The following is a 13,581-nucleotide window of genomic DNA, read 5'->3' as shown; positions in this document are numbered from 1 at the left end:
GCCCATCTCACTTTTACCACCTCTTTTTTCCCTGTTTCCTTTTTTTTTAGTTGCAGTCTTCTTCACACCTAAATAACTCCCTCTCTCTCTCTCTCTCTCTCTCTCTCTCTCTCTCTCTCTCTCTCTCTCTCTCTCTCTCTCTCTCTCTTTCACTGTCATTCTTCCTCTCCACTTTCCCTCTCACCCTTTTTCTCACCCGCGTGCTTCCTTGTTGGCATCTTAACCAGTTTTTCTTCTCTGCTCCTGGAACAGTGAAGCCACAAAACACAACTTTCTTTGTTCTTATGTTTATATAAGATGAAGATAAGTGAGGGTAGAACGACCGGTATACAGAGAGCTTTTGGCTTAGCTCACTCTTCACCACCATGGATCGGTGCAGCGTCTATCAATGCCGCCCAAATCCGCCCGTCGATCTCACGTTCCATTCTTCCCTCACTCGTGAACAAGACCCCAGGAAACTTAAACTCCTCCAATAGGGGCAGGAACTCATCCACGACCAGGAGAAGGCTCCCATTCTGTTCAATCTAAGAACCTAAGGCTCGGATTTGGAGGTGCTGATCCTCATCCCTGCCATTACACACTCGGTAGTGAACTGTTCCAGCCAGAAGCTCACGGTCTGATGAAGCCACAGGGAGCAGTGACCCACTCCTAAGATCACCGAACCGGACCCTGTCCATGACCTAGCTATGTCTAGGCCCGACTCACTACCGGCTATAAGGACCACTCTTTTTACAGGGAACAAATGGCCCTTATCTAGAGCACCTGACACAGGACTCCCTGAGTGACATGCTTGAATGCCCTCTCTCCAGATCCACAAAACCCATGTGGACAGACTTGTCAAACTTCCATGAACCCTCAAGGATCCTTCCAAAGATATAGAAATAATCCACAGTTCCTCGCCAGTCAGGTTTAGGAGTGTGATCCCCCTAAAGTCTGAACACACCTTCCAATACCGCTTCCTTAAAAGAGGAACCACTAACCCAATCTGATGGTCCAGGGGTACTGTTCCTGAAGACCATGTTGCAGAGACGTATTAGAACCACAGAGAACTTTTTAACCACCTCGGCAACAATGACCCTAGAGATATAGCAGCTCAGGTCAGAGTCCCCTGACTGTGCATCATCCTTGACAGGTATGTTAGTGGGATTAAGGAGGTCTTCGAAATGTTTTGCTCTTCCGAGATGCCTGATGGTTCTCCAGAAACTCTTCGTACAGAAGCTGTTGTCCTCACCAAACTCCTTCCATGCCCGAGATTTTGCCTGAGCTACTGCTAAAGCTTCATCAACCTGTTTACCAGTACCTAATACCTACTAATGCTATAATTACTATTTTCCATTTGGGCAGGGGTCAATGGTAGTAGAAATCCAGAGCCAATTTTTTGATCCAACTCGTTTTGCAACTCATTTTGCAACTGGGAACCATGGTCTCAGACTAACTAAATTAACTTCTTTACTTTCTGATTCCATGTTTCAATCAAATTCTTTTTTCCCAGCGTTAACCTTTGGAGGTTTCCAGACGAATGATTGACATTAAGAATCTATTTTGCTATTTTTGAGGGATTTCAAGTTTCCGATTAGATTTTATGGGACAGTTAGTACATTTTTTTTTTTTATTTTCATTATAACATTAAGGTCAGATGTTATTTAACCTCCAATATATTTGCATCATTTTCAAACCTATATATGGTCTAAACAGGAGTTTTCTGTGTGTAACTACAACTCAAATATCCCAACTACACGTCTGTTCTGGTGTTTCCGCACATGTAGGAGAAATCATCATGAAACGTGGCCTTCAAGAAGAGTCAAGGGTAGTCGTGCACTGGAGGGTGTGTGTGTGTGTGTGTGTGTGTGTGTCGTAGGTGGAGTTAGCTCTTGAAGAATGTAGCTCCGAAAAAATCAGGCTGGAATCTCAGCTGCAATAACATACCTTCCTCATGACTACTGGTCCACTTGTCCACTGGATACATTTTTGACATTTCTGTGCAGCAATTAAAATATTTTCTGTCAAGGTGCTCAGACTCAGAAGCACGCAGGGCATCAGAAGAGAGTGAGAGTGAGCGTGTTCGGCGGCCCCGGGGTCTAATCCTCTTCTTTGAGGGGGTGGAAGAGCCCAGGATGTTTGAAGAAGTGCTTTCTTCAGGTTGTGGATTCCAGAGATGAAGAGATTAAGTCAGGAAGAATATTTTTTGAAAAACAGTTGATAACTCAAATTAAACCACAATGTAGATTTCGTAGCATCATCATCACCGTTCTGGTCGTGGCTTTAGCATATATTACCATCAAATGTCTAAATATAAAATCAGTATTAAAAATGTTTTTTTTTTTAATGAAATAACACATATGAACATACTGTACAATGTTCATTGAACTCTATTTTACATTTATTTTGGTCCTATGTTAACATTATTTAGCTATTTTCAACCTTTTGGGTGAGTGTGCAGTTTAGCTTAGTCTGTTTCTTGATTTAGTAGTAAAACCACATATAGTTATTACTTTAGGGCAGACCTGGGCAAAGTGCGGCCCGGCGGCCACATGCGGCCCTTTGACTGTATTTATGCGGCCCTCGTAATGTCAAAGTATGATCATATATAAATGGTTCTAATGCATTAACAAATGTATTTTGTATTTATTATTCATTTACATTCTCACATAAGACTTCTCTCTTTTTTGTGTGTAATTTCTCGTGTATATATTAATCCCTAAAAACATTTTTTTTTTAAGTTAATTGAAGAAATGTTTTGAAAAACACTAATCTATACAAGAATAAAATTGCAGTTTATTTAGTTTAATAAATGTCATGGCTTAATGGCGCATGTCCTTTTTTTAAAGGGATTTTTCGTCTTTCTTTTTGCTTGACGGCCCCTAACAACATTCACAGAATTTTATGTGGCCCTTGAATAATTTTAATTGCCCACCCCTGCTTTAGGGCCTGGTCCTCAACGTTCACCAGGGACTGGTATTGTTTTAGCTTTATTTTCACGGACCGACCTTTAGGTAAAAACAGTAAAAATAAATTGTATCGAGTTAGTGTTTCACTCATTTCCACTACTAACAAATTGAAATAAACTTGACTTAAACTAGCATTTTGACGTGTCACGAGCACCAAGCTCATTTTACCTTTTTTTTTTAAATAACTTTTTTAAAACAAAACATATTTCAGACAGTAATAATCAATAATACAAATTGTTTTTTTCAAAAAGTAGGCCATGTGTACGTGAAAGCTAATCACTAGTTAGCTTAACATTAGCACAACAGTGGTTGGCTTGCACAATGGTTGCTCCCATTGATCTAGCAGGATACATATTTAACACTGTTAAAAAAACTGTTTTACACTCTATCATACATGTAGTCTTTTTAAGTTACTCTGCATGAAGAGTAAAGTAAAATGTTACAAAGTTAATTAATTAAAAAGTAAAGTAAGTCTCTTAGCGGTGTTTTATCAATGAGCTATAACCTGCTTATCATTGATTCGCTAATGAAAATTTAAAAACAATCCTTTTGATTCATCCAAAACAAAAAACACTGAAGGACCTTTCTAAAGCAAAAACTCATGATTTTACTCAGAAGTCAGTCATTCCAGAACCATGTTTATGTGGAAAAATGATTTCAATAATCCACTTTTGATGATATGTGTATTTGAAGAAAAGAGCACTTGGTGTTCTCCCCGTGTCGGCCCAGCATTCCTCTGCAGGGAGTTGACTGGAGCGCTTCTGGAACCAAACATCGGAGCTTCCCACAGATCTGTTTCATTACTCCAGGAAATACTAAACCCAGAAAATCAGCTCCAACACACCCAGACATTTATTTTAAAAATTATGACTGCAGTAGTTTAGTCTGTGCAGGGATATTGAACACTGTTCAACATGTTGGCAGCAGGATCAGCTCAGGTCAGAAATGTTCCTCCTCTCTGCAGAATCAAACTCTCCTGTTTTACTCAATGTTACACTCGATTGTCTCAGTTTGACTCGACTGAACTGGTGGAGCTGCTCGACTGTCCCGGTGACTGATCTTTGACCGACAACCTCGGATGAGAGTCACATGTGACGTGAACTGCCTGGAAGATCTACAGACAATTCCCTTGTTCTTCCAAGTAATGTACTGTATATAGGTTAAAAAGTTATATATATATTCCAAATTAGTAGAAAATAAAACACTTTAAAAGAAACACCTGAGGATGTGTATACAGATGTTTATTAAATTATTGATTCCTTCTCGATCGTAAGTATCAATAATTAATTTAAATAAATAAAAAATGTAGTTTATTTTTAAGTAGAAGATATTGTTCTATCCCACTGCACTTTGATTCTATGATTTGCAGTTTCTTGTTTTAAATAAGATTTTTGATTTGGTCACTGGAACAGGAAGTGACACAACCTGCTTGCCTTCATGAAGGTCCCACGATCAGCACCATGGACAGCGAGTGTGACAGTGGCAGAACTTCGTCTACCTGGACAGCAGATACGAGGAGCAAGAACTACTTTAGGAATACCAACATCTCGTGTATTTTACACAAAAAATATGTTTCTATTTGGTTCCATTACAGTGCGTGGTATGATACCGTCCTTGTTTTCAACCAGTGTCCTGGAGTTGATTCATCACCTTCATTATTTTCTGTTGTCATGAGCTCTTGTGAAGATTTATCGATATGGATCTAAAGGTATTAAGAGATTAGAAAAGGTATGTTTTAAGATAAGGTAGGACGAACAAGGATGGAGATCCGAACCTGAGGTGGAGATATTTCAACACTATATATATTGATTCATTACTTTATTTTAATCTGATATAAAAACCCACTTTTCCAAAGTATTTCTCACATGTTCATTTTGAGGGTCAATATATACTCACAGAAATGACAAAGTCCTAAAGAAAAAACCCCATTGTAATATTTTCAGAAAGGTAATACATTATATAAATGAATAAAGATTAAAACTGATAGTTTCTACATGATCTTTGACCTCATCGCGGCCACATAAATGTCAACAACTCCGGGACTGAGCAAATAAACATGTTAAAAACTGTTTTATTCCATCCAAAAGCAGCTTTAAACAAATATTTACAAAACAATGTACAAATCTCTCATGTCTGAGCACTCGTGGAGGAAAACGGTAGAAAACGTCAATCAGATGCTCCGTTGAAAAATGTCTCGGTAGAAAAGAAACAGTCTGGAAGTTGCATAAGTGTTCAGTCCAGTGTCCCTTTAAGAGAAGAACAAAAGAATGAACACACAACAAAATATGTAGGTTGGTCAGTTCAAATGTAACTCTATTTAAATAACAAAAACATTATAACTTTGGTTAAAGATACAAATTCAAGATTGAATCTGTTAGTACTGTTGTGTGTGTATATATGTATATATATACAGTATATATATATTTATAAAATTTGATTTATATATCAAATAATATTCACACACTCCAGTGTCATAGACTAAACTTACCTTCGAGAAACGCAAACTCATCGATGGCTTCTATTGCATTATCTGTGAGAACAAAAAAAACAAAACACTTTAAAACATGAACAAAAAACCCTCGATGATCACTGAACAACCGAGTGGCTTCGTACCCAAATCTTTTCTCTGCAACGTTTTCCTCTTCCCTTGCTGCGCGTACACCATGGCATCTTTGGCGATCATCTCCACAAACAACTCCTGCGAAAATAAAAATGGAAGATTTTTTTTTTTAAAACATCCCCTGACAGAATGAAGACACTGGGATCACATTTTAAACTTCAAACTGATCTAAAATTCAAACTTAATTTTAAATGATAATCGCAAATAAACCTTTTTTTTAAACACTTTTCTTTAACTCTTAGTTAAGTTTAGTTTATTTTTAAAAGGACAATGTGCAGTCACTTTAAAGTATATACTTTATTGAATATTGTTTTGATTGTTTAAGCGCTTTGTGACCCTGGTCTGGAAAAGGGCTATACAAATAAAAATGACTTACTTATTGTGACTGTTTTAAAAAGGAAACCTAAAAAAAAAAAGCTGAATAAGCAACAATTAAATTACAATATTAAATCAAATATAATAGAAATTACAAAAGAAAGACAACTAAAAATAAATAAATACATATTATGTTGTCGTTATACATTGAAATTAATAATACAAATACACTTTTAGTGAGCAAGTGTTTGTCTAGACTATGACCTCACGAGGGCCAATAGTCAAAAAACACTGATTTAAAGCAACTTCAATCTGACTAAGGAACGTGTCGTCAAGCATGAGGAGGCTTGTAAAGCTGCTTCATGATATAATCGGATTAAAGTTACAGATGCTAAGAAACAAAAGTAAGTTTTAATTCTAACTCATTTAAAAACATGTTTATTATTGTTTGTATTACCGTCGCTTTAGCGATGATAAACACGGACTCCTGACTCGCCAGCGACACGTCCGGGTCGGTCTTCATCAGAGCCTTGATCCGGGCCAGCGGGAGTTTGATCAGGCGTCCGTGGGTCGCGGTCGCGGCGTGGCCCGGAACCTGCTCCGGACTGTTCTCCTCCTCCGGTCCGGCGGCGCGGGTCTCCTCCTCGCCCGGGTCAGACTCGAGCTCGGTGGGGGTGACGGGTGTCGCGACGGTCGCTGCCATTATATAGATTTTTTTTTTTTTTTAAATCTTCAATAAAGTGTATTTTATTCACTACATATCAGTAACAAGGCGCCCGCATGTGCTTCCGGCTGCTGGTTGAGCGAGGATGCTGATTGGTTACAGTCACACAAAAATGGCGGCATCTCTATCTCCCGCCAACTTACTGCTAGACTTGTATTGGACCGGGTGAGGAAAAGAGGCGTGATTGACAGAACGTGCGACCAATCATAAACCAGATACGTTTCTGAACAGGGGAAGAGCTTAAATATAGAAGTATTTTTTGTAACAAATTATTTCTGTCAGACGGAATACTTTTCTATAAATGTTACGATGATTTATCCTTTTATTTTTACTTATGAAGAAAAATGTAAGTTTTTCTTTTAAATCTTAGTCTTAGACTTTAGAGACAAAGACTTTCTTTTATTGTCATTCCACAGAAGAACACAGCAACCGTTAAAAAACACAGCAGAGTGAATGTATATATAGAAGTATAAATATGAATGTTAATAAGTTCAAAATTGTGCAATATAGTATAAACAGAATAAATAAACGTTTCAAATCGCTTGTGTGGAGTCCCTCAAGGTTCTGTTCTGGGTCCTTTATTGTTTTTGCTGTGAACTCCTGTGTTGTCCTGTGTTCTCAGAATTATCTTGACCTTTAAAGTATATATCTTATTATGTATTGTTTTGATTGTTGAAGTGCTTTGTAACCCTGCCCTGGAAAAGCGCTATATAAATTCAAATTACTTACTTAAATATTGCAAAGAATTGGTGTATACAAAAGTATAAATATCAATAAGTTAAAAATAGTGCAATATGGTATAAATAGAATAAATACATAATTTTTCAATCAACCTTAGGAATACGTATCAAGCAGAGCTAAAATTACTACAGTTGCAAGGTTAACAGTAACAGTAGAATTCTTTAGTAAAACTAACAAAATGTTTACTCAAATAAAAACTTAGTTTAGTATTTTATTAGTAATTTTTTTAGCGTACAGTTTTCAACATATTTTCAGCAACAGACAAGAGATAAAGTACTTTTGACTACTCCCTATTTCAAAATCGGAAAAATATTTATTACCAGTGTTTTAAAAACAACACATTATTGTCTCTGGTATTTTGGATACCGAATAAAATAGATTGAAAAAAATAGATACAATTATATAAATAATATCTTTTTTTTACAGTTTAGAAGCTCTGTGTGCAATATTTTAATTCTAAATAATTGTTTCACTAAACACAGATAGTAATTTCTACACGACTACGACTTACATCATCTAGTGTGGGGTGTGAGCCAAACTACCCACTGACCGGCCCGTAAGACTCTGACTTAATTGGATCTGAGCCTCCGTCCCGTGGATCTCCAGTCTCTCGTCGACACTTGAGGAACAGACATGAAGGACCCGCAGTTCACAGGTAAGTCACTGAACCTCTCTTTTAACTACCTGCCTGTAATCGATCAGTTATTAACGTGTCATCTCACCAGTTTAGATGATTCATACACTTAACATAAATAGAAAGTGTCTTCTCTGATGCGTACTATTGTTTTTATTATTTCATTTATAATCTACCACCAACAGATCAGCTTTGAAAAATAAACTTGTGTTTTCTTATTGTTTGTATCTTTTAATATCACCTGTAAATGCAGCTAAATATCATTTTCCACCTCTGTTTGTCTTGAAATACCTTTTATAATAAATCAAACTCACTCATTTAAACTTGATTTAAATCAATAGTACACTCCGTATTCAATTATGAATTAATTATAAATTGCATGTAAGCATGTTCTTCAATAATAGATGATCAGTTGTTCCTGCAACACAAGTGTTTACATTATAAATAGCTTCTGGCTAGATTAGAAACCTTCTAAAGCCTTCTATTCAAAGACTAATCCTGCTCGCTTTAGGCACCGAGCTTACTTTTGTCTAAATTTGGTTTACAAATTAAATTAGGCACGACCTCTGACCTTATGACGAATTCAGGCCCGATTTCAAGATATGTCTGTCAGTTTTCAACCAATGAATGGGGATGTTTTGACTCATTGTTGAGAAAGAAAATGGAATTTTTTTTAATTTAAAAAAATGTAATTTTTAATAAAGAAAAAACGGTGAAGATTTAATTTATAATTTTTTTGTGTGTATTTAACATCTCAATGTGCCTAACAAAAGTGAATGTGTAATTGGCATAACAACAGTTACAGAATAAAGTATTATATCATGATGTTCACTTCGTTGTGTAACACATGGATTATTATATATTTCTTTAATGGTTCAAAAGTGATAAAACAATAATGTAAAGAAACAAACACAAGTTAAATACAGGATCATAGATACTTAACATCATATTAAGTGATGATGGAAGACAAAACAAAAGAAAATCAATCATATATAACAAGATAATCTCATTAAGCCATTGAGCCACGACACATAACTCGTCTGAACACTAATCTATTTACAGGAAGCCTAACACCGACTGGACTTATAATGGTCGGACAATGAGTAAAGATGTCGCCTCACATGGTGTACGTACATGTACGTGTACTTTAACAATTATCACTCTAAAAATATTCACCAGCAACAACATACAACACTTAGTGGGGAGTATTGGCAAGAATCTTGGAATATGATATGTAGCACGATACAGGGGCAACAATACAATATGTTTTGATGTATTGTATAACTGTAGTAACAAGTATATACTTGTAGTATTGTCTAGTACTTCACTCTGGTGTTGAAGAATTTACAGACCACATGAATGTTGAAGAAGTCGTAACTGCTTTCATTTGTTTTGAAACTGAAATATGTCCAAATGTCAGCTTTAAAAGCTGCTGGAGTCGACTGTATCCTCTCGTCCTCAGTCATCACCCGGATCTAATTTTATTGTTCCTTAAGCCGCGGAGGACGCAACAGTTGAATTGCAACATAGAAATGAATGCCATGAACGCCCTGAATGTTTGCATATTAATCGTAAATAAAAATAGTTACATTATATACACAAAAATAAAACATGAATGCTGTTGAATATTGATAATGTACTGGAAAAAATATATATTTATATCGTAATTTTGAATATAAATATGTTGTCGCGGTGCTAACCAAACAGGGGCAAACATTTTGAACAAGAAAATACACTTTTTAATTTCAACAAAAAAATGGTTCAGTCTCAAGGTAATTTAAGGAATTCATTTATTGAAATTTGCAAATGTACAAAATGACATCAAAGGCGGTTTCATAGATCGACCTTCATGCTTTTAATAAGAAGAAAGTGAAGCTGCTTCACCTCTAGCTCACTCTATGCTTTACTTTCATCCATGTTTTTTTATCCTGACCCTTTGTTTTTGATTTGGCATGAAGATGTTTTCCTTCTTCTCCTCTGAAGGCATCAAAAATAAGCTGTGGTCGACTAACAGAGCGAGAAGGAAGTCCAAAGATGAGCCTCCGAAGGCCGACAAGCCGGCCCTGGCCCCGGTCCAGAAACCCTTGCCCAGTGCCATCCCGCTGCTGTCCGAGTCCGAGAGGACGCGGCAGACGCCCTTCGAGAGCGTGGTCTACGACATGGCCCACAACGAGCGGGTCATCAACGACGCCATGGTGGGGAGGAGAGTTGGATTCTACGAGCTGAGGGGGGAGATCGGCCAGGGGAACTTCGCCACCGTCCGCCTGGGCATCCACTCCTTGACCAAAGGTCAGCACTGGAGGAAGAAATAAAATACATTTTTTATGAAACCTTTTTTTTATTCTCAAAGCTGTTTCTCTTCCAGAGCGAGTGGCTGTCAAGGTCATAGACAAGCTGCGTCTGGACAAGAAGAGTCAACCTTTGACCTTGTCGGAGATCAGCTGCATGGAGAAGCTGTGGCACCCCAACGTGGTCCGTCTGTACGAGGTGATCGAGACCAGCAGGAAACTCTACCTGGTGATGGAGTACGGCTCCGGGGGGGACCTGTTCTCCCGCATCACCAGCAGGGGGCGACTCAACGACCTGGAGGCCAAGCTGGTGTTTGTTCAAGTGGTGTCTGCAGTGAAACACATGGTGAGCTGAGGTTCAAACTCCTCTTTCAGGAGGAGAATAAATCTAGAGACACGAGAGGATGATGGAAGCGTTTCACTGTAGCTTGTGTTTATGTTAAAAACAGGCAACACGTGTTGTAAAGTGAAAACCTGACCAGGTGTTTTGAGTTCTTTACATTTCATTTATAATGTCAGTGAGACATTCCTCGGTTTGTTGGAGTTGAATCTGAAATAATAATATTACTTGCATTTAAAAACAACTTAAAAAATGTAACTCTAATAAAAAAAAGAAGAAATCTTCACTCAACATGCGCTTTTACTAAGTAAAAAACTTACATTTATTTTCATTCTAGACACAATTTTGGTGCATGAGCGCCCCCTTCTGAACTATTCAATGCATTTTTAAATAATACAATTTAAATACGATGATCTATAAACTTTAATGTTTTTAAAGTAATGGAGCACATCTGGGAACAGAAAGATTAGTTTAAGTACGTCTAGCATGTGGGGGTATTTAAAAAAACCAAACAAATCAATTAAGAATTAACTTTTCAAGGCTTTCACGTGACATTTACTCACCGCAAGAACTTATCTTTATCCTTTTTATTTTGTCACAGGAGTCATTTTTTAACAGAGCAGAGGAGTTCACTTCGTGAAGCTTAAAGATACATTTGACACGATGCATTATTTATTTTAGAATATTTTATTTTCGAGTAAACAGAAATCTATTTGAAGTTGAAGTCAAAATTGTGAGAGGTTATGTTTATCTCATATCTAAACTAACACTCTATGTTCTGGCCAAAAACCTAATTAAGTTTTTTTTGGCAAATGTTTTTTGACAACCGTTCAAAAATAATAGATGCAAAAATCCAATCCACAGATTTAGCAACATTTGGAACATCGTCAGTTTTACCCAGTTTGAGTGAAGTTCAAATAAATAATGTTGCCTTTTCTGACTTCCTGAACAAAGATAAATCAACTCATAAATAAATGACACCATGTCCTTCTTTAAACTTGAAAAGATCTTATGATGGTTTCTGCTGATCAATTTAATTGCACTGGAAACAATTATTTAATTGTTTGAAAGTCAGGATTTTTGATTAAACCTAAAAAATATTTTCCTGTTATTGAACTATAGGATGGTACTTCTGTGTGACCACAGTCAGTGTAGAGTCAAAATGGGTCTTAACACCTGATCATGGCTGGTTATGAAGAGTTTTTGCTCTGAAGTCTGTGTTAAAAAAAACTATGGTTTGTTGTCACACATTGTTTGTTGTTTCATTGCCTTGTTACTGATTATTTCCTCCTGCCAAAAGAAACACGAGAATAAATGGTTAACTCTTGCGTTATCTCAGGGTCAAGGTGACCCGAAGATCAAGAATGTGTGGATCAAGATGAACGACCTCCGTTTTACTTTGGGGGAAAAAGATAGATTTAGCTTCATATGACTGTGTTGTTTTCAATGCTATTTGTTGAGAAAAAAAAGATGAATTTGACCCATCGTTCCTCACACCTCTCTCTCTCTCTCCATCATAGCACGACAACAACATCGTCCACAGGGACCTGAAGGCCGAGAACATCTTCTACACCACCAGCTACTGCATCAAGGTCGGCGATTTCGGCTTCAGTGCCGAGAGTGGCCCCGGCGACGCCCTCACCAACTTCTGCGGCTCCCCGCCTTACGCGGCGCCCGAGCTCTTCCGAGACAAAGGCTACAACGGACGGTACTCGGACATCTGGGCCCTGGGCATCGTCCTGTACTACATGTCGACGGCCACGCTGCCCTTCTTCGGGGACACTCTGGCCCGGCTGAAGAAGAGCGTCCTGCAGGGGGCGTACAGCATCCCTGCCTATGTGCCTGACCACTGCCAGCTGGTCATAAAGGGCCTGCTCCGGCCGGTGCCCGTGGACCGCTCCTCTCTGACCCAGGTCATCGGCAGCTCTTGGCTGAGCGGGCTGGAGTTCCCTCTCGCCTTCCCCGTGCTGCCTCTGACCCCGGCACACTTGGCCAAACCCTCCGAGGCCTTGAGTGTGGAGGAGCAGGAGGTGCAGCGGCTGCTCTCGGAGCTGGGCCTCCTCGCAGTTCACTTCAAGAACAACACGTGCTTGGACGCCAGGAGCCCCCTGACCGGCACCTACAGAATCCTGCTGCACCGGGTCCAGAAGAGGAGGTCCGGGGAGGCCCTGGGCTACCCCTCTCTGCGCCCGGACCAGTGCCACAAGTCCAGATCTATAGCTGCCATAGAGAAAGACACCCCTTCTGCCGTCTGCATCATCCTGTAACACCTGGGCCCATTTTGCTCCACAGAACTTACATGGGGGCCCGGAGGGCTCCGGGTTCAAGTGGAGTCCAGCTGACAGACTGTATCATTTCTCTTAAGCGATTAGCCGTGCCTTTCAGTGCAGATTACTTCTGCGAGTGCTTCTCCCCAACACTGATGAACGTCCATCGTCCAGTGAATCTCACGCTTCTAATCCTCCTCAGACGGAGCGGCGGTCCGTCAAACTAATCCACGGATGTTCCTGCTCCCACGTCTCCACTGTAGCTTTTATATCTGACTCAGAAATCTATTTTCTACCCAAAAACAAGTGTATAAGTGTGGTTGCTTTTGTCAAGTGAACTTTTGAAAAAGTGCTTCATTTGCTCTGGTCTGTCTTTGCTTTTCAAAAATATCATGTTTTTACCATAAATAAATTCTTCTCTATAAGAATGTTCAGTACTTTTCTTTAACAATAGCAGATAAAATGAATATACTCTGACTGGAAAATGTCCAATTTGAACTGGTACAAAGTAACATTCTTTTTTACTTTATAATATTTTTTTATTTTTTTTTCCTCATCAGGTGACCACCACGTGACTTTACGCCAGTGGTTAGGAGACAACATTCTCATGAATCTACAGACAGTTTAAACAGGAAACATACAGAACAAGATAAAGTCTCTCATTTTTGATAACACGTGAACGAGCGATCTACTGGCGTCAAAGC

The 13,581-nt window shown here is 38.6% G+C and overlaps 2 protein-coding genes across 3 annotated transcripts; one reads left to right on the top strand and one right to left on the bottom strand.

Annotated features, from left to right (window-relative positions):
• Positions 1 to 5,003: 5,003 nt before the first annotated feature.
• On the bottom strand, positions 5,004 to 6,966 carry pole4 (polymerase (DNA-directed), epsilon 4, accessory subunit). Of its 2 annotated transcripts, XM_087782660.1 has the most exons (4): positions 6,341 to 6,963; positions 5,562 to 5,646; positions 5,437 to 5,478; positions 5,004 to 5,194 (listed from the first exon to the last, which is right to left on the bottom strand). In XM_087782660.1, exons 1-4 carry the CDS (start codon positions 6,584 to 6,586, stop codon positions 5,181 to 5,183), a joined length of 387 nt encoding a protein of 128 aa, XP_087638786.1. In that variant the 5' UTR covers positions 6,587 to 6,963; the 3' UTR covers positions 5,004 to 5,180. The 2 variants fall into 2 exon arrangements, with proteins under 2 accessions (XP_087638786.1, XP_087638785.1); XM_087782659.1 differs by lacking the exon at positions 5,004 to 5,194 and having other exon boundaries at positions 5,420 to 5,478; positions 6,341 to 6,966.
• A 1,015-nt stretch (positions 6,967 to 7,981) lies between these two features.
• Positions 7,982 to 12,877, top strand: LOC148085510 (serine/threonine-protein kinase NIM1). The gene is made up of 4 exons (XM_087782657.1): positions 7,982 to 8,003; positions 9,966 to 10,271; positions 10,348 to 10,616; positions 12,131 to 12,877. The coding sequence occupies exons 1-4, from the start codon at positions 7,982 to 7,984 to the stop codon at positions 12,875 to 12,877; spliced, it is 1,344 nt and encodes a 447-aa protein (XP_087638783.1).
• Positions 12,878 to 13,581: the final 704 nt, after the last annotated feature.

Source organism: Callionymus lyra, chromosome 2 (assembly GCF_982586985.1).
Source record: "Callionymus lyra chromosome 2, fCalLyr1.hap1.1, whole genome shotgun sequence".
Lineage (NCBI taxonomy): Eukaryota > Metazoa > Chordata > Actinopteri > Syngnathiformes > Callionymidae > Callionymus > Callionymus lyra.
The sequence above is the reverse complement of the archived record's forward strand: the minus strand, read 5'-3'. Positions and strand labels throughout refer to the sequence as shown.

What these genes read in the sequence shown, in the direction of transcription:
- pole4 (XM_087782659.1), bottom strand. Translation starts at nt 6,586, where the DNA reads ATGGCAGCGACCGTCGCGACACCCGTCACCCCCACCGAGCTCGAGTCT. An exon ending in TTATCATCGCTAAAGCGACG is followed by an intron (nt 5,647 to 6,340) that starts GTAATACAAACA and finishes TTATTTTCGCAG; the next exon opens with GAGTTGTTTGTGGAGATGAT. An exon ending in GTTGCAGAGAAAAGATTTGG is followed by an intron (nt 5,479 to 5,561) that starts GTACGAAGCCAC and finishes TTGTTCTCACAG; the next exon opens with ATAATGCAATAGAAGCCATC.
- LOC148085510 (XM_087782657.1), top strand. Translation starts at nt 7,982, where the DNA reads ATGAAGGACCCGCAGTTCACAG. An exon ending in GAAGGACCCGCAGTTCACAG is followed by an intron (nt 8,004 to 9,965) that starts GTAAGTCACTGA and finishes TCTCCTCTGAAG; the next exon opens with GCATCAAAAATAAGCTGTGG. An exon ending in TGTCTGCAGTGAAACACATG is followed by an intron (nt 10,617 to 12,130) that starts GTGAGCTGAGGT and finishes TCTCCATCATAG; the next exon opens with CACGACAACAACATCGTCCA.